A 27,182-nucleotide genomic window follows, 5' to 3' on the forward strand; every position below is an offset into this window, starting at 1 on the left:
GACTATATGTAGGAAGAATGAAGGAAATAGATAGGAGTTCCTAGAGGGAGAGTCTAACAGCTGGAGAGATCAAAAAAGACTTCTTGTAGGGGGAAATCAGGGATCCCCACATGTGGTTCTGAGGAAGGCATTGTTCCAGGCTTGGAGATGGAGCTTGGGTGTGTTTGGGCTTAGCCCAGCGCAGCTGGCTCCTGGAGTAGGTGAAGGGGTGGCCTTCAAAGAGCCTGGAAGATGGGCAGGGCCACACAGCAGCCGGCTGGAACCCCAGACCCAGGGCCTCCAATGAAGGCTGTCTTAGTTCTCTGGCTTGGAAGCTTGCAAGGACTCCACCAAAGAGCCCCCACAGCAGGGTGAGAGGAGTGACCCAGGGCTCTCCCGTAATTGTGGGCCAGGCTCCAGACTTTTCTACACTTCCACTGGGCCGGGTTCCAAAGAGTGGTGTGATTAGGTCAGCTCTGAGCCCTACCCCATCCCCTCACCATCCTGCATCTTCTGGGTTTCTCTCACGAGGGCTTGATAGATTGAACTTGTGGTCAGTTTAAAAGAAAATAATGGAGGGAGGGGAAAGAAATGAGAGTTAGGGAGGGTATGGAAAGTTGCTTGAGAGTCGGTCTATCAAATGTGAATTATGGGAGACTAAGAAATCTCTGCATATTTATTTAAAATCTTAGTTTTAAAATGTACTCTGAATACATTTTAGAAGGTTATGTACTGTTTTTTTTTTTTTTAAAGTATGGCCCCTTTAAAAATTAGAAGCTGCTTTACAGCTGGGAGCTTAGGAGAGCTGTTACTAAGGAGACCAATTGTATGTAGATGCAGGCAATTAATTGGTAAACACCCAGCAGGCCACCACCTGAAGGGAGGAGAAAGGCCTCCCCAGGGAGAGAAGAAAATGACTGCTTTCTGACTGGAAAAGGATCATCCCAAGTAATTCATGCTGCTCCCATGTCTGGCTTTCATTAAGCTAGAGATCAGATATCACAATGATAATAGTAATTGTAACTACTAGTATTTTTATGAAACTTTAAAATTTGGAAAGCACTTTCCCTCCATCATCTCTGGTGCAAATATTATCTCCATTTTACAGAGAAGTAAGTTTAGTCTCGGAAAGAAGTGATTTGTTCAGGATCATCCAGCTAGTAAGGCGCAGGTCTATAACCAAGCCTTTTGTCTTGAAACTCAGGGTGATTTGTATAATAATGATAATGAGCCAGGATCTCTGTGGGCTGGCCAGGCACCTCTTTCCTGGGGTGAGCTCTCATGTAAAGAGGCTGGGCCTCAGGAAGCTTGAAAACCTTTCAGAGCCGTGAAGAGGCCCTGCCTTGATTTGAGGAAGCCTTGCAGACTGAGTAATCCTGAGAGGAATGTGAGAGGGCATGTGGCACGGGCCCAGCATGGGGAGAGGCCTTGAGGGAGGGCCATGGGCCAGCCAGGGAGCCAGGCCTGTTTAGCATGGGGACCAGAATATTCAGGGGGACCTGGTCATCCTCTTCAAGTCCCTGAAGGACTTTTACACAGAGGAGGAATCAGAGAGGGAGGCACCTTAGGCTTGATTTCAGCAAGAGCTTTCAGACTTGAGAGCTGAATGGCTCTGTCTTGAGGGATGGCTGCTTCTCCCTTCTGCTGCGGTCAGGGGGTGCTAGGAGCCCCCAAATCCAAGGGTACAGGGCGGGAATCTGCCCTGAAAGGATTTGAGCACTCGAGCCTTCGTCTAGTCTGAGTGGGGAGTTTACTGCAAGGCCAGTGAAAGTGGGCTGGACTCCTAATCAGTGCAAGGGGCCAGACTTCAAGGATCTGTGCCTGTGGGAAGATCTGGACTCGATCAAGGGGTGGCCCAGGTGCACCAGTGGAGGGAGTTAAGTGGCCCGACAGTTAAAAGGATGACTGACTGGTGGGCCGTTGCCTCAGGCTCCCCAGAGATCTGGGCTCAGGAGAGGCCGGGACCCCATTTGTCCGGCACATTGGGGCAGGGCTTCCTTTGCTCACTGAGTTGGAGGAGATGACTCAGAGTAGGAGGGGATTCTGGATACTGAGAGAAAAGGGAGTTGGGTCCTGAGCTTCTCGTCTAATGAGGGATGGGGAGGGAAGGAGGAGGTCCTAGGAGCCCTGGCTGTAATCCTCTGATTATTGTTCTCAGACCAGGAGGTGGAAAGGGGTAGAGTAGGCCAATGCTGAAATGAAATTACAGAGACGTAGATTTTATAAGGAAAGAGTGAAGTGTCTGCCCAGTTCTTAATCCTCTGACCCAAGTCACTTTATATTTACTTGTTCACATACCTGGAAGCTCCTTCTGGGCAGAGACTGTTATTTTTATTTTTGACTTTCTAAAGTACTTAACACACCTCTCAATAGTTCCTCAGAAGTCTGTGAATTGACTGCTGCTGTCTGTCTCATTTTATAGACTGAGGTGTAGAGAGATTGAGTGGAGTGCACTCACACCACTAGTATCCAAAGTCAGATGGGAGGCCTGGTCAGTCAGCTTCAGGTCTATCCCACAGGGCTACGTTACACTGAGGATTAGTTCAGCTTTGGACTTCCCCCAGCACCTAGCACAGGACCTCTGTGTGCAGTAGGTGTGTCATATGGATTTATTGAGTTTTTTTAAAATAGGTTCCCAAAGATGATTTCTGGTGCATTGTATATAATCCATTCCTTTTTAAAAATTAATTAGTTTTTTATTTTTGGTTTTCAACATTCACTTCCATAAGATTTTGAGTTCTGGATTTTCTCCACCTTCCTTCCTCTCTCCCCAAAACAGCCTGCAATCACAAATAGGATCTGCATATACATTCATATTAAACATGTTTTCACATCAGTCATATTGTAAAGAAGAATAGGAACCAACGGGAAGAACCACGAGAAAGAAGAGACAAAGTAAAAAAAGAGCAAACAATACACTTCCTTCCATCTGCATTCAGACTCCATGGTCCTTCCTCTGAAAGTGGACAGCATTCTCCATTGTGAGTCTTGTGGAGTTATCTTAGATTCTTGCATTGCTGAGAAGAGCCAAGTCTCTCAAAGTCAGTCATCACACAATGCTGCTGTTGCTGTGTACAATGTTCTCCTGGTTCTGCTCACTTCACTCAGCATCAGTTCATATAAGCCTTTCCAGGTTTTTCTGAAGTCTGCCTGCTCATTATTTCTTATAGCACAGTAGTATTCCATTACATTCATATACCATAACTAGTTCAGCCATTCCCCAATCGATGGGCATGCCCTCAATTTCCAGTTTTTGGCCACCATAAAAAGAACTGCTACAAATATTTTTGTACATGTGAGTCCTTTTCCCATTTTTATGATCTCTTTTATGACCTACAAGTTGTATTGCTGGGTTAAAAGGTAGGCACAGTTTTCTAGCCCTTTGGGCCTAGTTCCAAATTGCTCTCCAGAATGGTTGGATCAGTTTACAACTCCACCAACAATGCATTAGTGTTCTAATTTTCCCACTTCTTTTCCAGTATTTATCATTTTCCTGTTTTGTCATGTTAGCCAATCTGATAGATATGATGTGGTACCTCAGAGTTGCTTTGATTTGCATTTCTCTAATCAATAGTAATTTAGAGCATTTTTTTGTATGACTATAAATAGTTTTAATTTCTTCTACTGAAAACTGCCTGTTCATATCCTTTGACTATTTATCAGTTGGGGAATGGCTTCATATAAATTTGACTCAGTTCTCTATGTATTTTAGAAATGAGGCTTTTTATCATAGACACTGGTTGTAAAAATTGTTTCCCAGCTTTCTGCTTTCCTTGTAATCTTGGTTGCATTGACTTTGTGCAAACACTTTTCAATTTAATGTGATTAAAATCATCCATATTGTAATTTCATAATATTCTCTATATCTTGTTTGGTCACAAATTCTTTCTGTCTCCATAAATCTGACAGGTGAACTCTTTCTTGCTTTCCTACTTTGCTATATACTATAAGTTTGCTCTACTACTATAAGTAGTATCAGTCTTTATATGTAAATTGTGTACCCATTTTGACTTTATTTTGGTATATGATGTCTAGCTTAGTTTTGGTCTATGTCTAATTTCTGCCATACTCTTTTCCAGTTTTCCCAGCAGTTTTTGTTAGTGAGTTCTTATCCCAGAAGCTTGGAGTCTTTGGGTTTATCAAACAGTAGATTACTATAGTCATTGACTACTGAGTTTTGTGTACCTAATCTATTCTGCTGATCCACCACTCTATTTCTTAGGCAGTACCAGGTAGTTTTGATGATTGCTGTTTTATAGTGCAATTTAAGATCTGGTATGGCTAGGCTACCTTTTCTATTTCTTCTCATTAATTCCCTTGATATTCTGGACCTTTTGTTCTTCCAGATGAATTTAGTTATTTTTTATAGCTCTATAAAATAATTTTTGGTATTTGGTTGGTGTGGCACTGAGTAAGTAAATTAATTTAGGTGGGATTGTCATTTTTATTATATTAGCTCTTCTTTCCCATGAGCAACTGATGTTTTTCTGGTTATTTAGATCTGACTTTATTTGTTTGAAGTGTTTTGTAGTTGTGTTCATATAGTTCCTGGGTTTATCTTGGCAGGTAGATTCCCAATTATTTTATGACATCTACAATAACTTTAAATGGAATTTCTCTTTCTATCTCTTATCTTAAAGCCATTTATTTTGGGTTTGGGCCACTACCCTCAGTGTTCTTCTAAGATAAGAGGACTTCCTGGCGCCTTCTTTCCCTCATGTTTTACACAAAGCCCATTTGGGCACCAGGTAGCCTCCTTCTCTCCTAGCCTTTCTGCCAATATTCCCCTCCCCCTGTCTATTACTACTTCTGAAGGAGGGAACTTGGAATCCCTACTTTCCTTGGGCCCTTAGACTGAATTCTCCCTTCACAGAGGTGGTAGGCTGGACCCTCCCAGGTCTTTTATCATGCAGAATGGATGTGCTCTGGCAAATACAGTCATTCTGGTAAGATAGAGGATCTCCTTGCCATTTGCAATAGCATCCTCAGGTCCTCTGGACCTTACAGATTTTCCTGATGCTACACTTTCTGGGTTCCTGAATATTGCTAGCTGATCTGTCAGTGTACTTGCCCTAAGGACCCCTGGGCCTTTCTGTTGCCCTTGCCATTCCTTCAGACTTTGAGTTTTCTGTCTGCCTAGCAGCTGAACTCTTCCTGATTTGTTTTCTTCCACAGTGTATGAATTCTTTGAGAGTAGGGACCAACTCACTTTTATTTTTTTGAAAGTAATCGGGGTTAAGTGACTTGCTCAAGGTTACATGGGCAGTTATTTTGTGTGGGTGTTAAGTATCTGAGGCCGGAACTGATCCCAGGGCTCCCAACTCTGGGGCCGGTGCTCTTACTCACTGCGCCACCTGGCCGCCCTCAACTCACTTTTAAATTTATGTTACAGTACTTAGCATATAGCAGGTGTTTAATAAATGCCTTTACATTCATTCGTTCATTCAAATTTGTTCTTTCCCTACCTCTCCACAACAATAGAGTGTAGTGTCAGCTAGTCTCCCAAAGTTCCCATGGCTTCTCTCCTGTAAATGCCCCGGACCACCCAAGTGTGGGTGTCTGGACCTCTGTCCCAGCTATTGCCCACCTGTTTGTGTGGCTCTGCTGGGTCTGTGTCTCTCCTCCTTTGTTCAGGATGAAGCCAAAGGAAACAGGGTATGGGAATGAGTAGGATTGAGTATGGAGTCTGTTCCTCCAGGACAGCTTCTAAGCCATGAGCTGAAGGTTGATGCACACTCATTGACAAGGCTGATCGGGTCTTGGTGGCTTTGGGGTAGGATATGGCAGAGCCTTTGGGCAGGAGGACTTTTGGGTGGAGCCGTTTCCCTGCCTGGACTTCTGATGGCTAGTGGTGAATAGCACCCCATGATGAAGGCCTTTGCCTCAGTTATGGGATATTGTGGGGAAGTGGCAATAAACTGTTGTTTCAACATTTGTAATAATTACTTGCCTTATGATAAAATCAATTTCTTAAAAAAACAGCTGAGAAAATTACATTTCACATATGCCTCATAGATGAATGTTTAAATGAATTCATTTAATAACAAGGCAAAAGCAAAGGTAAGCAGAACTCTCAATCCAGCCTGAACCTTTTCTGTCTTCTCCCTTTGTCTTTTGGTACCACTGTCTTGCTGTGAATCTCTTTGTGACCCTTAAGATGCTCCCAGGCTCAGGTTGTCTGGGGGTCATCCTCTGTTATCTACTTATGCTTCTGTCTTCTGACCTCCCCAAGCAGGTGGATAGTTTAAAATTGGAATGATGATTGTGCTACATTTAGTACCTTTTGATGGAGAAAATAGCGCCCCCCCCCGCCCTCTGTCCCCCAATAACCGTTCAAGAGGCTGTGGCCCTTACACATAGATCCATGTTTTTTTTCTAGCCTTTTTTCTTTCACAGGTGAGGAAATTGGAAGGGATTTTAAAGACTGTCTAGACCTATTCCTCTAGGTTATTAGGATTCACCAAGGCCAGTTTCTTAATTTTGGGAAGCTAAGCCCAGAGAAGGAAAGGAACGACCAGTGCAGGTCAGATGGTTTGCTGCTAGTGAGGCCGAGGCTAGGAGCAGAGCTGCCACCACCCGACCCAGACTCCTTTTCAGTGCATGCTTATCTCACCTAATCCCTCACTGTCCATTCCATATGGAGTTTTATCTTATTTGATTCTCACAGCTCTGGAAGGCAGGTGGTATTCTTAGGCAGACCCAGCTGAAGTGGCTTGCCAAGGCTCACTCACCTGCTAAGTGTCTGAAGTCCTGTTTGGACCCAGACCTTCCTGACTCCAGGTCCAGAGCTCTGTCTGCTGTGCCACCCCCTGCCCTGAGGCCCAGAGAGAGACTATGGCTTCCCAAAGTCATCTAGGAGGATTGAGGTTGGGGCTCCAATGTTCACCATCCTTGACTGTACCACAGAACGATGATTCCCTGGGTACCAGGCCAAGGGGAGTCAATCCCAAAGGGTACTCTGTGTAGCAGCAAGCACCCCAAGCGCGTTCTCAGGGTTTGCAGCTACCACAGGTTCTTGGATCAGCTTTGTTAAAGGAAAGCAACTCAAAATGGGTTAACAAGCTTACTTTAATCAGTCAGACATATATCGTTTACCTTGTTCAGGAGAAAAGGTCAGCACCCTGAACCTCAAAGTATACAGGCATAATTATCAAGACAGAAACATCAAGTAGACAGATTTCCAAACTGTCCAACCATTACATCCATACCCAGTCAACATCTGGGTTTCCACATTCTGGGTTTTTCAAAGCCGGGGGACTCTCAACAACGGCTTCCCAGAATTCAGATCAAATCACAGAACACTTCTCAAAGTGAGTCCCAAAACAAAGCTACACATCAGGGCTTATATAGCCTTCTCCTGGCTCAGAGAATGTAACAACCTTATTGACCAATCAAAAAGTATCTACTGAAAAACAAGTCTCCCTCCCCAGGCTTCTGGTGCACGTTAGCCTAGGGGCAGGGAAGATCTTTAAAATTTACATTCGCATTACACTCTGTTAGAAAAGACAATCAGTTTACGTTTTTAAAGTTGCAAGGCTTAAACTTACCCCTCTGTGAGGAGGGGGAGGAAAAGCCAATTCATGGTAGCTCACTTCAGGAAGGATTTTTAAAGTTTAGTCTTTATCTCCTAGGATATCTTATATGGACGGTACATGGTGGCAAAGGAGAGGTCCAGATGAAATCCTTTGGGAAGTCTCAGAATAGTGAGAACTCTTGCATGTGTGGGAGAATCAGGGTGGCTTCCTGGAGGCATCATCTGAGCTGGACCAGGAAGTAAGAGAAGGTTCTTAGCTGGAGGGAAGACTAGGTTTATTCCAGGCTGGGGGCAGTCTGCTTCCATTCATAGAGGTAGAACAGGGTGGGCCACCTCCCTTTAGGGAACAGCAGGTGAGTCCTGGAGCTGGAGCACAGAGTGTGAGACTGGACAGTGAAATAGGTCTGGCCAGGTAGTTTGGAAGCAGACTGTGGAGGTCCACAGTGGCGGGCTTGGGACTTTTACTGGGGAGAGGATATTGGAGCTGGATGTGAAGACTGTTCAATTGTTCTGGGGTCAGTGTGGAGGGTAGGCTCACGAACTTTTAATGTAGGAAAACAAGAATGCTATTCAAAATGACTTGGGAAGTCCCTTCTCATTATTACTCTAATGAAATCATGGTTGCTTTCATTAAAGACAAAGACACACCTGGTTAGGTTTTCTGTTGATGTGGAGAGAACAAAGAGGCAGCTCAGAAGACACTGCTGGTTTCAGAAAGTCCTAGATGGGAGGTGATGCAGAGTTTCACTCCTGTTAAGTGCCAGAGGCAGGATGTGGGCTGGGGTTTCCCTGTTCCAGGTGTCGTGTCTTATCTTTTAACCTTCAGACCTTCCTGCTTGAACTCCTGGCTACTTAGGCCTCCTCCATCCCCTTTCCATGTTCAAATACATGGTGTTAGATTTATTCCTGGGCTGCTAGTCAGTCCTCTGACTTAGCAGGGAGATGACAGGTGCAGAGATAAGTGTGATGTAAAGTAGGCTGGGACAGGGCTGAGGAGAAGTCCCCTCCCTCCATTGCACTGCTGTCCGTGGCCCCTGTCTGCCTACAAGGCCATCTTTAATAAAACTAGTGCTTATCCAACGCTCTGGAGTTTGCAGAGCACTTTACACAGTCATCTCCTCTGATCCTCACAATGGCCCTGGGAGCTAGATCTAGTTTGACAGATGAGGAACCTGAGATCAGTCAGCTAGTGAGTGTGAGGCAGGTTTAGAATTTGTGTCTTATTAATTCTATTAATAATAATTTTGGGGACTGCTTTCAAGTGCAACACTATCTGCTGTACCCTGAATCCCATGTTTGACTGAGTTGGTGGAGGTCACTTGGCTGAAAACCTGTGCATTCAGGAACCCTTTATACTCGTAGCAAACCCTCTGTGGCCACATGAAGTATCACCCTAACATCAGCAGGGAACAGTCCTTGCCTTTATCGGTTCTGCTCAGGTCAAAGTTTGGACTTATTCTAGTGGGAGGAGGCGGGAGCAAAGGAGGGGAACCGATATCTAGGCAGGATGTAAGAGAGCTGTTGCTAAGGCAACCAGCCAAGCCATGTTTGATGCCTACCAAGTGACTTCCTTGAATAAGTTGAAGGGTCTGTGATCTTACTGGTGTGGGGGCTCCCTCCCCAGCGGTGGTCCTTTACAGCCTGCTAGGCTTGCCTTCATTGGTTCAGGATGCCCTTCATGCTGCAATGTGGCATCAGAGTGTCATGTACCATTTAATAGATCTAGAATCAAAATGATAAGATTCCTAGGACCATGAGGGAGATGAAATGTTCTGTTGGGAGTGAGGGAGGGTGTTGTGAGAGGAAGAGAAGACTTTTTGATTTTAATAGAGCAAAAATTAGCTGCCTTCTCATTGGAAAAAGAGAGTCCCGTGAGTAATTGCTGTCAATGTGGAGTGTGAAAAATTCTCTAACTTTTAATGATAATAGTTGACATTTATGTAAGGTTTGCAAGGCAGTTTGTATAAGTATAATGGTTCCCCTTCTAATTTGGACAGTTTTTTAAATTAATCGACGGAAACAGGAACAGACAATTAATGAAACATTGAAAAAAGTGCCCACAAAGAAAAGATTGGCATACAGAATAAAGAAGACCAAACTCTTCTGTTTCCTAGTATTAAATTTGCACATAACTGATATGGGCTCTTATTTTCTGATGGTTCAGAAACCCTGGCATCTTAAACACTTGGATAATTGTATATTGCCTAGTTGTAGCTTGGCTGTCAGAAATGTGAATATCAGTTTCTCACATGAGATAAAGGTAAATCATTTTATCCAAAAGACCCTGCTTTAGAGCAGTAGGGTTGGTTAAAACCATTCTTTCATATGGGTCAGAACAGCATTGGGTCTGAGAAGAGTCACAGTATTACAGATTTAGAATAGAAGGAGCCTTAAAGGTCATTCAGTCTGATCCCCTCATTTTATGGATGAGGACATTGAGATTTGGGAAGTCAGTAACTAGTTAAAGAAGTATCATCTTGAATGGGATTTGTTCACTCACAGGTCAAAATATAACAATGGCAGGCTCTTGGCTAGAGAGTGGTTGGTAAAACAGCATTTGCCTGAAATCTTGCAACGTTATTCAGAAGATCTTTAAATCGAAAAGGGAGGAAGGAAATTACTTTATAGATCCAGCAATCTCAGTGTGAGAGAGCAGGAGTTCTCAACCCCTTTTTCTGTCCTGGACTCCTTCATCAGGTTGGTGAAACCTTTAGAAATTATATGGAAACAGGGAAACCTATAACACATAGAAGCCTATAATAATTATGTGAAATATGGAAACAAAAGAATCATACAGAGAGTTATTAAAATAGTAAAAAAATAAAAGCAAACTCCCCAAGCAAACCACATGCACAGCCTCCAGGTTTTGAACTCCACCATTAGGCCCAGCTACAGCAAAGGCAGGAGAGCAGTAAAGATACTCAGAAGTCCACAGGATATAGAATCTAAGCCAGGCATTAAGAGTCAAACATAGAGTCTTTGTGATTCCTACAGAAGAGTGAATGAAGAAGTGTTTATTGGGTGAGGACTGTGTCAAGCGCTATGCCAAACACTGGGGGTAGACATAAAAAGGTAAGAGCTCCTGTTCTCAAAGGGCTCCCACTCTAGGGGGAAGACAGGGCATGCAGGGTGTCTGACATTGAAAAGCCAAAGAGGGGAATGTTTGGAGATGGCAGGGAAATGTCGGAATAGACCACACCAAGTGAAGGCTCATCGCTCTGAGGCCCAAGACCCAGGACTTGAGAGTTTGACATACTTGGAAGCTCGAACCTTTGTTTTCTCACTAATTCCATCTCTCACGGCCACAAGAGGAAATCTCACTGGTGTGGAATGTGCCCTAGTGTCCCTGTGGGAGGCCGAGGCCGGCCTCAGTGCAGGAACCTGTTGTGGAGGGGCCTGACTGATGTGCCAAGTGTGGCTGGTTAGCAGGTTGGGATCAGGATCCTAAGACAAGAAAGACATTTTGTTTGACCTTGTGTGTATAAGTGATGCTCAGAGGATGAGAGCCATGCCTGGATGTGCCTGTTTGCTTAGAAGTGCCTTATACAAGGACAACAGAAGAATAGGAGGAGAGAGCAAGGTAGCACACACTGGTGGGAAGAGGTCCAGGATCCAGGTGTTGCCATCAGATCATGCTACCAAGGTCTCTAGGCACAAAAAAGAAACACTGCCCAGGCCTGGCATAAATGCATGACATGGTGGGCATTCTTAGCACCAAATATTAAGAAATGCTTGTTGGATTGGGTGGTATTTACTAGTGAGCAAGTGTGGTGAAGTGGACAGAATGCTGCACTTTGAACCAGGGAGATGCAGGTTCACATCTGACACCTGACTTCCTTACTACTTGTGTGGCCCTGGTCTCCTGGGATAACAGCACTGCCTGGGGGAGGCCCGAGGGAGAGAGTGTGGGTGACATTCTTTGCAAACCTGGGAAGTGCAGTGTACACATCAGCAGATATTATTGTTTGTGACGGGGAGCTTCAGCTACTGGACATCTGTCTGATTCCTCTCATTGCCACAAGTGTGTGGTCTAATCCCTTCTTGACCTGTTATAATGGTCTCATCACAGAAGACATGGAAGAAGAAACAGAGCCAGGGATTTGCTTCTTTTACTTGTTGACTGTTCTGTGGTGTATCTCTTCCCAAGAGATATCAGTCTACATAACATGCATAGGACACCATGTTTGGTGTGGTGATTTTTCAAAAAGAAACAACATCCTGCTACAAAGCAGGGAATAAAATAAGGGAGACGATAAGTCTACAAAGTATACACTTCTCATCAAGTTGTTATTATAAAATGAGAAATAGGTATTTGCTCTAAATCAAGGGGGAAAACATCACTGAAATTTTAATAGTTTGCCATATATGCGCTTATTAGGATTATCTAACTCTCACTTAAATTATAAAATGGGTATAAATGATGCTATAAAATAATGAACACAGGTTACATATCAGTAACCCCTGCAGCGTAGTAATGGCCTCCAAAGCCCAACAGCATGAATTACAGTCAAACACATTTTAAGGAGACATAATTTAGACATTTAAATCAAAGTAACTAAGACTAGACTAAGTACATTCGTTCAAGTACAAGTAATTTAGCTTTTCAGTTTTATGATCAACAGTTAATAACAAAATTTTAGGTGCAATTTCATATATTCTCATATACTTTCCAGTTTAGTTCCCAGAGTAATAAAGTATCTTTGTGCCTTCCATTTTATTTTTATAAGCAGGTGCAATGTACATTATTTATAGAATATTACACTTTGTGTTAAAACTGTTAATACATACTGTAGGTGAACACCATATTAAAACTCAACCCCATTAACTACAAAATTTCAAAGAAAAGACTTGTAAGAGTGCTAATTACTGTTTAAACACTTGACTATGATCCCTTGTATGGGAGTCTATCAAAATAATTGGGGATAACTGATTCTAACACTGATTCAAAAAAGAGGAGCCTTCAACCCTTCCAAACATTGATAGTTTATGTTAAACATTAGTCGTTTTGCCTACATTTCCAAAAGAACCTTTATCTTCCCTTCAGTGATTCTATTTGTGATCTCCTCACCCACAAGGCAGAGTTGTTTCTGGAGTGGAAATGAGGGCAATGTTGGAAGAAGTGACCACTTTCACCTTCGAATTGGTGATACAGAAGGAGGCTGAGGGAATTAAGCTTATTGGAGCAGCAAGTGGTGGTGGGAATTGTGAACCACATGACTTCATCTTGTGATTCAATTCTGGAGGTAGCTCAGTTCCCTTTCTATTCAATTATGGATCTAGTCCAGTTTCTGTTGTGGGAATTGTGAGAAGACTTTACATTGTTTGAGCTTAGCCCTGTGTCACTGGGAAGCTGGACCATCTCTGCTTGCACTTAGAGACCTTTAATTAAGGACCTCAGTTATGCTGACCAAAAGCCCAGTCAGATCTGAAGATTGATGCAAGGAGTTTCCTCACAATTATGCATCTCAAGCGGCCCATGTTTTCTTTGACAATGGATGGTCTCATGCTGATCAATCAATAATTGTTTCTATGTTATTTTGACTGTATGCAGATAGTTGGAGAGAGTGGGACACCTCTTTTTCTGAATTTAAGGAATTGCATATGTTTAATCTCCCTCTCCCAATGTGCAAAGTCCATAATCTTTCCTCCAATTAAAAATCAGATTATCTAGGGGCGGCTAGGTAGCACAGTGGCACAGTGAATAGAGCACCGGCCCTGCAGTCAGGAGGACCTGAGTTCAAATCCAGCCTCAGACACTTGACACACTTACTAGCCATGTGACTTTGGGCAAGTCATTTAACCCCAATTGCCCTCCAAAAAGCAAAAAAAAAAATCAGATATCCTAATGTTTATCTTGGTTAGTTATTTTCCTTCCTTCCTTCCTTCCTTCCTTCCTTCCTTCCTTCCTTCCTTCCTTCCTTCCTTCCTTCCTTCCTTCCTTCCTTCCTTCCTTCCGTCCCTTCTTCCCTCCCTCCCTCTTTTTTGGAGGGGGAAATGCAGGGCAATGGGGGTTAAGTGACTTGCCCAAGGTCACACGGCTAGTAAGTGTTAAGTGTCTGAGTCCAGATTTGAACTCAGGTCCTCCTGACTCCAGGGCCGGTGCTCTATTTGTTGTGCCCCCTAGCCTCCCCCAGGTTTTTGCTTTTAATTAATTGGTCTTATTTGATTGTTGGTATGCATTGCTTGATAAATTGATATACTCAGAAGCTCGAATCTTTGTTTACTCAGTCATTTCATCTCTCACAGCCAAAATAGGTGATCTAGCCAGTCTGAAATGCACTCTAGATTTTGGGAGAGTACATTTCAAAGGGTTTAAAGGAAGATTAAGCTACTTCTATGGATTAAAAGTTTTGTAGGGGAAGTCATTTTAGGAATGAAGTTTTTTTTAATTTTTTTTTTTTTAGGAATGAAGTTTTTAAGACACAAATAATTCTGATGAAAAGGAAAAAGGAGGTGTTGTTGAATAAGACTAATGTTGATGGAAAGGGAATTCATGAACTAGGTTTCAAAGACATAAGGTCTGCAACATCTTATTCCACATACCACAATAAGATCAAAATGGTAACTCAAAATAACCTGACTATAGAAGTTAACACCATAAAAAGTAAATTTAGAAGGGAATGAGATCAGGTTTTTTTTTCATAGAGGTGTCTAAGAGAAAAATTATTATTATTATTATTTTTTAAGCAATCAGGGTTAAGTAACTTGCTCAAGGTTACATGGCCAGTTATTTCTGGGTATGGTGCTAAGTATCTGAGCCCAGATTTGATCCTGAGGTCATCCTGACACTGGAGCCGGTGCTCTTACTTGCTGAGCCACCTGGCCACCTGTAATGGAAATGCAAATTTAAAGATCTTCCCTGCCCCTAGGCTAAAGTGCACCTGGAGCCTGGGGTGGGAGGCTTGTTTTTCAGTAGATACTTTTTGATTGGCCAGTGGGTCCAAAAGGTTGTTACATTCTCTGAGCCAGGAGAAGGCTATATAAGCCCTGATGTGTAGCTTTGTTTTGGGGGCTCACTTTGAGAAGTGTTCTGTGATTGATCTGGATTCTGGGAAGCCGTTGTCTAGAGCCCCCCCGGCTTTGAAAAACCCAGATGTTGAAACCCAGATGTTGATTGGGTATTGATGTAATGGTTGGACAGTTTGAAATCTGTCCACTTGATCTGTTTCTGTTTTGATAATTCTGCCTGTATACTTTGAAGTTCGGGGTGCTGACCTTTTCCCCCTGAACAAGGTAAACGATATATGGTGTGACTGATTAAAGTAAGCTTGTTAACCCATTTTGAGTTGCTTTCCTTTATCAAAGCAGATCCATGAACCTGTATGGGCAGCCACCCTAAGGACGCTTGGGGTGCTTGCTGCTACACCACCCCTGAAAAATTATTTTTTTAAAAACGTCATTATATTGCTTACATTTCACAGTCTAACCATTTCCTTCTTGCTCCTAAAAAGTCATCCCTTATAACATAAAAAAAACCAGAAGAGAAACAGTTTAGCAAAACTAAACAACCTGTTAGAAAAAGTCTTCCATTATATGCTTCATTCTGCCCCCCTTCCCTCCATCAGGAGGAGGCTTTGCGGGCCCTCCTGATGTCTCCATGAGCCTGGGTTTGGTCACTCTAATTTGGCAGCATTCCATTCCATTGCTGTTGCTGGGTCTGTGCTTCTGGTTTTACTAGTTTCATGCTATGTCAGTTTAAAGAAGTTTTCCCAGGGTTCTCTGTAGTCATATCACTGTTACTTATAAAGCTTTACTTTTCCATTTAAACAATTTGTTTAGCATCTAGATTTGTTTCCAGTTATTTGCTACTACATCAATATTTTGAAGTTTATGGAGCTTTTTTTTTGTCTATTAGACTCCTGGGGCTGTAAGCCTAACAGAATCTCTGGATCAAAGGGTGTGAACATTTCTATCACTTTCTTTGCATAATTCCAGTTTGGTTTTCAGAATGATTAGACCAATTCACAAATCTTCCAACAGTGCCTTAGTGCGCCTGTCTCACCACATTGACTTACCAGCATTGACTGTTCTCATTTTTTGTCATCTTGGCCAATTGAAGTGAAGCAAAACATTAGTCTGAGTTTGATTTTGATTTTTGTGTGGTTATTAATAATTCGTAATTTTTCTTTTGAGATTGTTCTTATCCTTTGGTCACATCTGTTGGGGAATGGCTTTTGGTCTTAGGTGTTTCTGTTAGTTGCATACATATCTTAGATATCAGAGCCTTATCAGAGATAATTGGTAAAGATATTTTCCTCCAGTCGACCCCTTCCCTGCTTAACAAATTGTTTGCATTAATGCTATTTGTGTAAAAGCTTCTCAATTTAATGTAACTGAAATAACCTGTTTTAGCTTTTGTAATCCCCGGTCTCTGGTTTGGTGGAGAATCCCTGCCATCCCCACCCCCAGGAGGGTAGAGCAGGTGGGCAAACTGTGGTGTGAGAATTATTGTGCCGTGAGAGAAGATGAAATCTAAGTTTCAGAGATGCTGAATGGTGATTGAGTTTAATGCTTTGCATGAACTGATAGAGAGTGAAGTGAGCAGAACAGGAGAACAATTTACATAGCAGGAACAATGGTGTAAAGAAAAAACAATTTTGAAATACCAAGGAACTATGATCATTACGATCACCAACTGTGCATCTAGGAGACCGCTCAGGAAACATGGCTCCCAGCCTCCTGCAGGAGGAGCAGTGGGCTGAAGGTGCAGGTTCAGGCACGCATTCGTGGACATGGAAAATGTATGGACTCATTCTGCTTGACCCTGATTATTGCTTCAAGGATTGGGCTTTTCTTTCTTTTGTGGGGAATGTTTGGGTGGAAATGTGGTAGGAAGCCAATATTAGTGTTTCCAAAAAGAAAAAAAGAATGAATGGAGGGGTTTTGAGGCATTTTAAATGCTCAGAAAAGAATTCCCATATATCCATTCCTCAAAATGTCTTTCTCTCTTGGCATTTCAGCTTCGTCATCTCTCTGGTGTGTGGTTTGTTTTCATCATCAGTCCTTTGCACTTATTGCATTGACTAGAGCTCTAAAGTCTTTTGAAGTTGTTTTCCCATGGATCTTTTTTTAGTTCAGTTCTATTTTATTTTCAGTTCCAAATTCTCTCCTCTTCCCTTGCTCATCAAGAAGGCAAGAAAAACAAAACTTATTACAAATATGTATAGTCATACAAAACAAATTTCTGCATTAGTCACCCTCTCCCATAAAAGAATGAAAGAAAAGAAAAAGAAAAAAGAGAAGACAATATGCTTCAGTTTGCACTCTGAGTACATTACCTTACCTCTCTGTCAGGTGGTGGGCAGCATGTTTCCTCATGAGTCCTTTGGAACTGCGGTGGGTCATGATGTTGATCAGAGTTCCTAGGTCTTTCACAGTTGATTATATTTACTATATTACTGTCACTGTGTAGCTTGTTGTCCTGATTCTGCTCTCTTCACTTTATATAGTTCATACAGGTCTTCCCAGGTTCCTCTGAAACCACCCTCTTCATCATTTCTTATCATACAATCGTATTCCATCATATTCATATGCCTTAATTTGTTTAGTCATTCCCCATGGACATTCTCCTTAGTTTCCAGTTCTTTGGTACCACAAAAAGAAGTGATATAAATATTTTTGAAAATATAGGTCTTTGTTTTCCTTTGATCTCTTTTGGGTGTATAGAGCTTGTGGCAATATTTCTGGGTTAAAAAGTATACACAGTTTAATAGCTCTTTGGCTTTGTTCTATGTTGCTTTCCAAAATTTTTGTAGTTTCACCAACTGTGCATTAGTGTACCTGTTTTCTAACTGCCTCTCCAGCATTTGTCATTTTTCTTTTTTGTCATTTTTTCCAATCTGTATGAGGTGGTAATATCAGTGATAATAAAGCATTTTTTTTCAGGTGGCTATTGATAGCTTGGATTTCTTCCTCCGAAATCTGCCTTTTCATATCCTTTGATCACTTAGCAATTAGGGAGTGGCTATTTTATTTTTTTACATTTGACTCAGTTCCATATATATCTTAGAGATGAGACTTCTTCCAGAGAAACTTGCTGCAAAGTTATTTTCCCCAGTTTCCTTCCCCCACTCCCAATTTTAGCTACATTGGTTTTGTTTGTGCAAAAACTTTTTAACTTCATGTAATCAAAATTATCCATTTTCTCTCCTGTGAGTCTATCTATGTTTTGGTCATGAACTATTTCTTCAGCCATAGAGCTGCTGGGTAATTTCTTCCATTTTCCACTAATTTGCTTATGATGTCACTTTATGTCTAAGTTACACATTCATTTTGAGCTTATGTTGTTATAAAGTGTGAGATACTGGTCTGCACCTAGGTTCTGACAACTACTTTCCAGTTTTTCCAATAGTTTTTGTTGAATAGTGAGTTCTTGTTCTAATAAGGAGGATCTTTTATCACACATTATTGTGCTCATTTGCTTCTGTATATTGCATATTTAATCTGTTCTACTTATCACCCTCTCTATTTTTTACTCAGTACCAAATGTTTTTGATTATAGATTGTAGTATCATTTAAGATCTGGTCCTGCTAGGCCCCTTTCCTTTTTGACAATCGAGACTTTTTGTTTCTCCAAGTCAATTTTGTTAAATTTTTTTAGTTCTATAAAATAAAGTAATTCTTTGGTAGTTTGGTATGGCACTGAATAATTAAATTAATTTAGATAATATTGCCATTTTTATATTTGTTCAGAATACCCATAAGCAATTAATATTTCTCCATTTATTTGTGCCTATTTTTATTTGTGTGATGAATGTTTTGTATTCATATAGATTCTGTGTGTATCTTGGCAGGTAAATTCCCAAGTATGTTATGCTATCCATAGTTATTTTAAATAGAATTTCTCCTTCTATTTCTTCCTGCTGGATTTTGTTGGTAATATACAAAAATGCTGATGATTAGTATATGTTTATTTTATATTCTGCAATTTTGCTGAAGTTGTTAATTATCTTGATTAGTTTTTTATTTGACTCTAGGGTTCTCTAAATAAACCATCATATCATCTGTGGAAAGTGAAAGTTTTGTTTCCTCTTTGCTTATGATTATTATTCCAATTTCTTTTTCTTTTCTTCTTGTTATAGCTAGCATTTCTAGTACAATATTGTATATTATTAGTGATATTGGACATCCTTGCTTCACCTCTGATCTTATTGGAAAAGCTTCTAGCTTATTGCTATTAAAGATAATGCTTGGTCTTGGTTTTAGATAGATACTATTTAGATTTTGAGGAAAACCTCTTATTGTGACTTCTTGGCTCTCCCAAGTAGAATCCAGTCTAGTCCATTCTCTAGGTCTTTGTCAGAGGTATAGGGGAAGAGATGAACTCTGATGCTTCTTCTGTCTCAGCCATCTTGAGTCCTGCTCCAGTGATCTGCTTTTAAGGGGGGAAATTCTTAACCAAACAAGGGATAGGAGAGATCACAATAGATAAAATAGATAATTTCATTAAATTAAAATGAAAAAAATCTTTTGCTTGAATAAAATAATTGTAGCTAGAGTAAGTAAGGGAATGTGTCAAATTGGGGAAAAAATCTTTTCCTCAAATAATTCCGATTAATAGTCCTATGCCAGTTTGGTCAGGAATCTTTTATTAAGTGCTTTCCATGTGCCCCATGCCATTCTGAGTGCTGGGGATACTTAAGGTAAAAACAGTCCAATGACTATGGAGATTGGAATGAGGGAGAACAGCAATCGCAGTGGTCTAGGTGTGAGGTCATGAGCCTGGAGTGGCTGCTGTGTGAGTGGAGAAAAGGGGACATGGGTGAGAGATGTAAGAAGGTAGAATGACAGTAGTTGGAAAAAGATTGACCATGTGGAGTGAACTTGAATAAGGGGTAAGAGATGATAGAGAGGTTGCAGTCTGGGGTGATTGAGAGAGTGATGGTTCCTTTGACAGTAAGTTTGGAACAGAGGGAAACTGAATGAGGTCTACTTTGGACATGCAATTTTAGACATAGATGGTTTTCAAATTAAGAATTACTAACCATGACAAGATTTGTCAAACATGAATGATTTCTCTAAACCTCTAAGAAGTGAAATGCAAACCAAAATACTCAACAAACTGGCAAAAGTGACAAGAGATGGGAAGAGTTAATGTTGGAAGGGGTTGTGGAAAGGAAGGGATTGTGGAAAGGTGAAGGCACTGACATGCTACTATGGGGGCTGTGGAATGATCCAGTCCACTGAGCACCAGCTGGGTGCCAGGCCCTGAGCTAAGTGCCGATGATACAAAAGATGGCCCTGCCCTCATGGACCTCACAACCTGGCTGTTCTGGAAAGCAGTGTGGAGCTTTGTTTGTCAAAAGTTACTGAAATGCCTACCCTGGGACTAAGAGATTCCATTGCTAGACTTATATGCCAAAGACAGAAAATTCCTAGAGATACTAAAACATCAATAGTAGTATATTTTGTGATTGCAGAGGATCAGAAGCAGATTAGAACCCCATCAGTGGGGGAATGCCTAAACAAATTGTGTGTAAGGAAATGTGATATTACTATTCTGTAAGAAAAAAAAACAACATAAGAATACAGAAAAGCATGTAAAGACTTATATGAACTGATGTAAAGTGAAGTAAGCAGAGCCATTAAAACTATTCTCCCTCCCTCTCCCTCCTTCTCTCTCCCTTTCTCCCTCCCCCTCTCCCTCCCTCTCTCCCATCTTTTTCCCCCTCTTCCCTCTCTCTTCCCCCTCTCTTCTCTCTTCTCTCCCCCCTCTCTTCCCCCTGTCTCCCCCTCTCTCCCTCCCCTTCTCCCCTCTCTCTCCCTCCTTCTCTCTCTCCATCCCCCTCTCTCTCCCTGTCTCCCCCTCTCTCCCTGTCTCCCCCTCCCTCCCTCTCTCCCCCATCTCTCCCCCCTCTCTCCCTCTCCACCAGTAATGTCTGTAACAATGTAATTGAAGAGGCACAAACAGCTGAAAATCAGTAAGCTTAGTCCTGAGAATAAATGGGAAGTTAGGAGGGTATTAGCAGCTGTGGAGGGTGGGCTGGTTTCCTTTAGAAGGTGACATGTTCATCATGCTTTCAAAGACTCTAGGGATTCTAAGAGCTGGAGGTAAGGGGGAATGCATTTTGGTCACGGGGGTCGACTGTGCAAAAGTCTGGAGGTGAGAGGTGGAACGGCATGTCTGGGAAGGGCAGGTAGGCTGGGGTGAGGCACCCAGGGCCGCGGTGATCAGAGGGAGCTCATGGAGGACGTGGAGCTGGAGTTGGGATTTGAAATGTGGGTAGGATTTGACTGGGTGTGGGGGGAGGGCTGGGAGGAGAAGGTATTCCTCTGGTGATAGGGGAGGGAACAGCGTGGACCAGGACATGAAATGGGAATGTGAAAAGGATTTACAGTGGTAAAGCCTGGAGCAGGGGTGGGGAGCCTGCAGCCATTTGTGACCCTCCATGCTACTTCAAGGGCTGCCCTTTGGCTGAATCCAGACTTCCCAGGACAAATCCCCTTACTAAAAGGGTTTGTTGTGTGGCCCTTGGTCTCAGTCACCAGGCTGCGCTTGTGGCCCTGATGGAGGCTGTTGGTTCCCCATGCCTGGACTGCAGTGTTTGTTTGCAGGGCAAGGTTATCAGGAGATGGGGCTGGAAAATCAAGTTGGAGCCAATTATCCAAGCCCTTCAATGTCAGTCCAGGAGGTAAGGGATTTATCCCTTATTGAACAGGCCCATGATATAATTAAAAAGTATTTCAATATGATAAGTAATTGCTAATGTTGGCAAAGATAATCTGGAGTGGAAATAGTATGAAGATGGAGAGATCAGTAAGCCGACTGTTAAAGTAATATCATGGTCAGAAGTGGCTGAGCCAGGGTAATGGCAGGGCTTCTAGGTGGTGCTATAGTACAAAGAGGGCCGGGCCCACAGTCAGGAAGAATCCCCTCCCTGGGTTCAAATCTGGCCTCAGACTCTTACTAGCTGTGTGACCCTGGGCAAGTCACTTCACCCTGCTTGCCTCAGTTTCCTCTTCTGTAAATGAGCTGGAGAAGAAAATGGCTAACCCCTCTGGTATCTGTGCCAAGAAAGCCCCGACATGGCTGAGAAATGACTGAACAGGGTCAGAGTAGTTGGAGTTGGGAGGAAGAATGGGCAACTCCTTGTGAGCAAGTGGACATGAGTGACAAGGTGGAGGGGCTGCTGGGCTGACTCAGAACCGGGGACATTGGGACCAGGTCAGCTGGGATTTCATAGCCGAGGCTTGGGCCGGAGTTGAGGTTTGTTCCAAGTCTGTCAGTGAGGCTGGAGTGTGCCCATGGGCTCTGCAGGCTGAGCCACCCAGAGTCCTGGGCAATGGGCTCATGCCTACCGTCCCTCAGTGCCCACAGGCTCTGCAGGCTTGCGGCCTCTCCTAGCTGGGCTCTGCTGCCTGGAGTCCTGGGCAGTGGGCTTGTGCCTGCGTCCAGCAGTGCCACCACGGTGGGCAGTGGCCCGGGGCATCACCACCCCAGGGGCGGAAGCTGGTGAGCCCTGGGCCCTGATCTTGCCTGGCAGTGTTACTGGGCCTCTCTGGGCTGCAGGTCCCTCATCTCTAAGCCTGGAGGGCCAATACCTTAAGGGGGTGTCTTTGCAGATTGTTGGGGCCCAGTGTCCTGCCAGCTCTTAGCCCACAGTGGGCATGGGGCTCTGCTTGGGACAGTGGTTCCACCTGGCGGTAGCACCTTCCAATTGCAGGCTCAGGATTGTTGGAAGGGCCGTGGCATTTCTTGGGCTCTGGCCTTGACAGGTAGAGCAAGGGCCAGTGTCACAGTAGCTGTCATGGGGTTGGGATGTCCTCATTGGCTTACTCTCCTGTGTCCTTGTGCTTCCTTCTAGGTAACCTTGGCCGGGTGGACCATGTGTCCGAGTTTGAGTATGACCTGTTCATACGGCCTGATACCTGCAACCCGCGCTTTCGAGTCTGGTTCAACTTCACTGTGGAAAACGTGAAGGAATCCCAGGTAAGCAAAGTCAGGACTGCCGTCGGCTTTGTTTGGATGGAAGGACAATTGGTTTTGTTTCTTTAAAGAATTTGCTGGCTTTGTTATGGGAAATAGGCTCGTATTTCTTCAGAAATCATGACAAATCTTCTTGCAAGACACATGGAAGGGCACTAATTATGGCATCAAAATGGGCATGTTCTATAATCAGCGGTAGTCTGTGAATGCTTGGCATGCAGTTACTTTGTGATTAATAAAGAAATGTCACAGAAGCAGATAACCTGAAGGGTGAAAGGACAACTCAGGCCGATGACCTTGTCCTGCCCTTTGCAGGCAGCAGGTCCCTAAGGGATTGGCCTGGTCGAGTGGGGTCACGAGTCGATGGTGGGGCCCTCTTAGGGAGGGGCCCCCTGGGCAGAGGTCACCTGGCTTGGCTGATTTTGAAGCATTTTGCTAGAAGCAATGTCGTCTGGGCAATTGTCTACTCACAGGCAACTGTTTGCTGCTTTTGTCTTAAAAGGAATTGTCAACCAACCCTTGCAGACTTCTTCCTATATCAAGGTCCTTTTATCCACTGGTTATTGTTTTGGTCTGGAGACCAACGGCAGTGCCAGAAACTAGGGGCAGTGAGATTTGAGAGCTCTGGATTTGGAGTCCAAAGACCTATGTGAAAAAGCTGGGCTCTGATATTTCCTGGGTGGTTTTTGGGAAAGACACTTCAACTCTCGCGGTATCAGTTCCATTCTCTTTAAAAAAAAAATTCTGTAAATCTCACCATCTTCTGATCTTTGTGAAGGGAACAAAGGTGCAAGTGTCCTCTGGCAGATAATTCTGATTTAGACAGTTTGGAGGTTGTAGAGATGATGCCTTTGAGGGGAAACATGCTACCTGTATTCAGACTTAGAGGAGGCTTTGGCTGTTGTGGCCCTAAGATTTAACTGAAAGGACCTGGTGATGGAGCCTGGTGGCTCTGCTCCTCCAGGCTCATATTTTCCTTTCCCTCCACACCATCCCTTTCATATTATAGCCAGGAATCACGAACGTGCTTATCGGATTTCTTAGAGCTTTATCAGACCTTTTCTATCAACTGGAGTCAGGTGATCCAAGCCCCAAATGAACAGGCACCTGTCTCCCAGAGGCCCAGAGATGGGCTGTGCAGATAGGGAAGCTCTTGGAAGCATACAGGATATTTGTTTTCATGGTCGTCTACATGGAGGCAAAATGGTTTTACTATTAAGTTTGACTTGTGAGCTCTGCTTGGATAATGTGTCACCTTCTAATCTGTTCATCTGTCCAATTTCCGTTCCAGTGAGACTTGCACAAATATAATCTATTTGGGGCCTTATTTGGGACTGGGCTCTTGAAGGGGAGGAGGGAGGTGACCCACAGTATACAGGGAAAGTGTCTGCCAAGTCTGGCCTAGGCGGGTCTGGGCTGTGTGGCACAGGGCAGAGATAGAAACCCAACAAGTAGTTTGCAAAACAGTGTATTTGTAAAAGTCTATGAAAGCCGAGCTTCCTGCTACGTTGATGGAAAAATGATTCTCTCCCTGTGGCTCTGGCATTAAATATTCTTATGTGGCATTAAATTTATTTCTGATGCAGTGTGACAGTGACGGTGTGAGCAGAAAGCCAATAGGTCCATTAAGGGACTCATGAGAGGCCTAAGGGGGGAGCAGACTGAGCGTCTCAGCCACTGGCGTCCAGAGGCCTCCTGGCTCCCAGCCACCCCCGCATGGGCCCAGGAGACTTCTCCGTTTGCTCTTGCCTTCTAGGCTCCCTCTGGATCTCTGCCACACTGGGGTGCCTGTGGTCTTAGTTCTGAAAAAAGCAGAGAATATGTTTTTCATCGAGGTTCTGGGACAAGATGAAGCAACTTCTTTCTCTTATTCTTCCTTTCATTTCACCCAGAGCTGACAGAGCCTTGGACAGGGCCTTGAGAGGCCTAGGTTCCAGTCTTGGTTCTGCCCCTGAGTCATTGGACAAGTTCCCTGCCCTCTCTGGGGCCAACCCTCTAGGGGACTGGACCAGAGGGTCTCTAAAATCCTTTCTAGCTTCAAATCTCATGATCTTTTGTGTGCTGAAAAGAATCCCAGACTGGACGTCACAGAGTTCAGATGTGAACTCCACCATTGACTACCCAAGTGCCCTTGGGCCTCAGTTTCCTCCTCCGTCAAAGGCGGGGGTTGGACTAGGTACCTTTTATGTTCTGTCCTGCTCTGACATTCTGGGAAGGTCAGAGGTGAGAGGTTATTTCTGATGCAGAGGTCAGGTCCCCATCCCAGGGATCACAACAAAGTTCAAATGACAAGGGAGGCCTGGGGTTCAGTTAGCATCAGCTCAGGAACAGGCATTCTCCCAGGATGCCTCACTCTCTTGGCTGATGATGTAAGCTTGTATTTATGGCCAGGTATTTGGGGCAGGACCTGTTCTCCAGTTTCTCCTAAGGCCCAGCAACTGATAGCTCCTCTCACGTCTGTTGTCCCTGCTCCTCCCCAGCTTGGCCAGTCCCTGGCCTGACACTGGACGTCCCCTTGATGCCCATGCCTGACACTAGACTCAGAGTCCCTGCCCACAGCATGACCTGGAGGATTGTTTTCTTTGTTCTGAGGTTTGACAAATTTGATTTGAAATGCCCACATTGAAACGCCGTCTTGCAGGGGCTAGGGGTGGAGGGAGTCTGTCTAGCCATCAGAAAAGGCAGAACATCCTGGGAGTAGAGGACTCCCTCCAGTGACTAGGCTGGTGTTGTGGATAAATGTGCTTTCCTGACGATGTTTTCTCTGGAAGTGGTCTGCTGCCCTTTAGCTGCAGGGTGGCCCTTTGTCAGTGGCTGAGCTCTTGCTGCATTTCCCCTTTAGGGGTCCAGCACTGGGGTTCTTGAGTGGCACATTCCAGTGGTCCTCCAGAATAGGGGCAAGGATTGTTGTAGCACTTTTGTGTTAATGCCCAAGGTTTACCCCCTTGAGATTCTTTTCAGAAGGATACTAAGCCTCTGAGTCTAAAGAACCCATGGTGAGCATCAGGATGAGGCCTGGAGCCAGGTACTTGGTGTTTTTAAAAACGGCTAGTCAGGCTGCACTGACACTGGTCAGGCCTGCTTGAAGCCCTGGACCTGGGCCCGTGCTTGAGGAGAGCAGTCTGTACTGAGAAGGATGTTGAGGGGCCTGTAGGCCAGAGACCCCAAAGAGGATGGGAGCTGAAGTCAAGTGTCTTGAGGGCTGCCATGGTGAAGAGGGGCCCAGAGGGCAGAGCCTGGACTGGAGGGTCATCAGACTTGTGTCTGCTGTTAGGTGTTTGACCCTGGATGTGAATCCGGGCCATCCTGGCTTTGTGCCCAGAATGGGGGGTGTCACAAAGGGACCAGTCTAGGCAAGCCTTGAGGAAGAATTCCTTTGCCCATTCCCTGAGCATGGGCTGTTTGCAGGGGGTGGGGGCACCTGTGAGTTCCTTCTCATGGTCATTTTGGGGGGCCATGCTTGTGATGGAGAAAGCCCAGGGTGGGGCCTTTGAAAAACGCCTAATCTTGAATTTGGGATGAGGGCCTGGGGAGATAGATGGTGCCCTTCTTGGCAAGGCAGGGCTCTGGCAGCCAAATGGCTTGCTGTTTATATCTCCCGTGAGGATACATCCCAAGGGAAGGCAGACAGGAGAGCTTTGGATCTGAAATGGGAGGTGTGACCGCCTGGGAGGGAAGCTAGGGACCAAGGCTGCCCTCCCTGTGAGAGCTCAGCAGTGCCTGAGGCAGGGCAGCAATGACCACAAAGCAGATCCACGAGGGCAGGTGGGTGGCAGGTTGGTGAGCAAAAGGCCTCTCTTAGTGCCCTAGAGGCTGAGGCTCTTAGGAGAACATGGAGTGTCAGGAAGGGTCCCCACGCCTGCTGCTTGAGACTCTTCTGTACAGGCTGGGGCTTGGAGGCAGGGGAACCTGGATTCCCAGTCCCCCCAGACACTTCCCAGCTCTGTGACCTCAGTCGCCCACGTCCCTGTTTTCTTTCTTTTCTGAAGATGGCCTCTCAGGTCCTTCTGAGGCTAGCTCTGTGCTCCTTTCCCGTTGTCAGGACTTGGGGCAACCCCAGCACCAGCGGGCCCCCACCCGCTTCTCTCAGGTGCTCAGAGAGGTGAACTCCCCTTTGGCCCCACCCCTTTGTGGGTGGGGCTGGATTCTCAGGGTAGGCCACTGGTGGGGCTGTCTCACCTAGTCTTTCTCTTGGCTTGGTCCCCATCCTCCTTAAGAAAACGCTTTCCTTTTGTCCAGAGCTTGATGTGTTTAAGGTGCTTGACAAGAACATGCTTGTTCATAGGCATTAAACAGAATAGGAGAGATATATCAGTATGCCTCCTGTGCCCATTCAGTCCTTGCCTCAGCACCTCAGGTCCTGGGAGGACATTGTTCCTGCCCTGTGGGAGAATCCAGAGGCCCTGCCCCTGGAGCTTTCCTGACAGCACCGGGGGTGCTAGCTTAGCTTCTGCAGGAATGCAGGGCCTCATTTTCCATCTTTGGAGCCTGAGGAAGAGGAGAGGTGCCCCCCTCACCTACAGCTGCCCTCGGTTCTGCAGGAAACAACATTAGCAGTGAAAGAACAGACACGTTCCTCACTTTGTCTTTTCACTCACATGCACTTCTTCTGAAGGAGCCAGAGGAAGAAATGTTGAAACGCCTGTGCTCAGTGTTACTGCTTCATCTAGGCATGGCAGGGGCTGCTAGGACTGTGGCCGCTCCCAAACAATGAGGATGGTGTTCTTGAGGCAATAATGAACC

At 44.4% G+C, this 27,182-nt stretch overlaps 1 protein-coding gene across 1 annotated transcript in view; it reads left to right on the forward strand.

Moving 5' to 3' along the window:
* Positions 1-27,182, forward strand: part of LOC138165203 (cytosolic carboxypeptidase 6-like) — an 826,089-nt gene that overhangs the window by 84,286 nt on the left and 714,621 nt on the right. The window contains exon 2 of the mRNA XM_069093324.1: positions 22,318-22,442. Coding sequence (XP_068949425.1) covers positions 22,318-22,442 — 125 coding nt within the window. The remainder of the gene's footprint in view (positions 1-22,317; positions 22,443-27,182) is intronic.

The sequence above is a fragment of the Petaurus breviceps genome, unplaced genomic scaffold, assembly GCF_028583685.1.
Source record: "Petaurus breviceps papuanus isolate PSGF00001 unplaced genomic scaffold, PetGlider_PUasm1.0 208, whole genome shotgun sequence".
Lineage (NCBI taxonomy): Eukaryota > Metazoa > Chordata > Mammalia > Diprotodontia > Petauridae > Petaurus > Petaurus breviceps.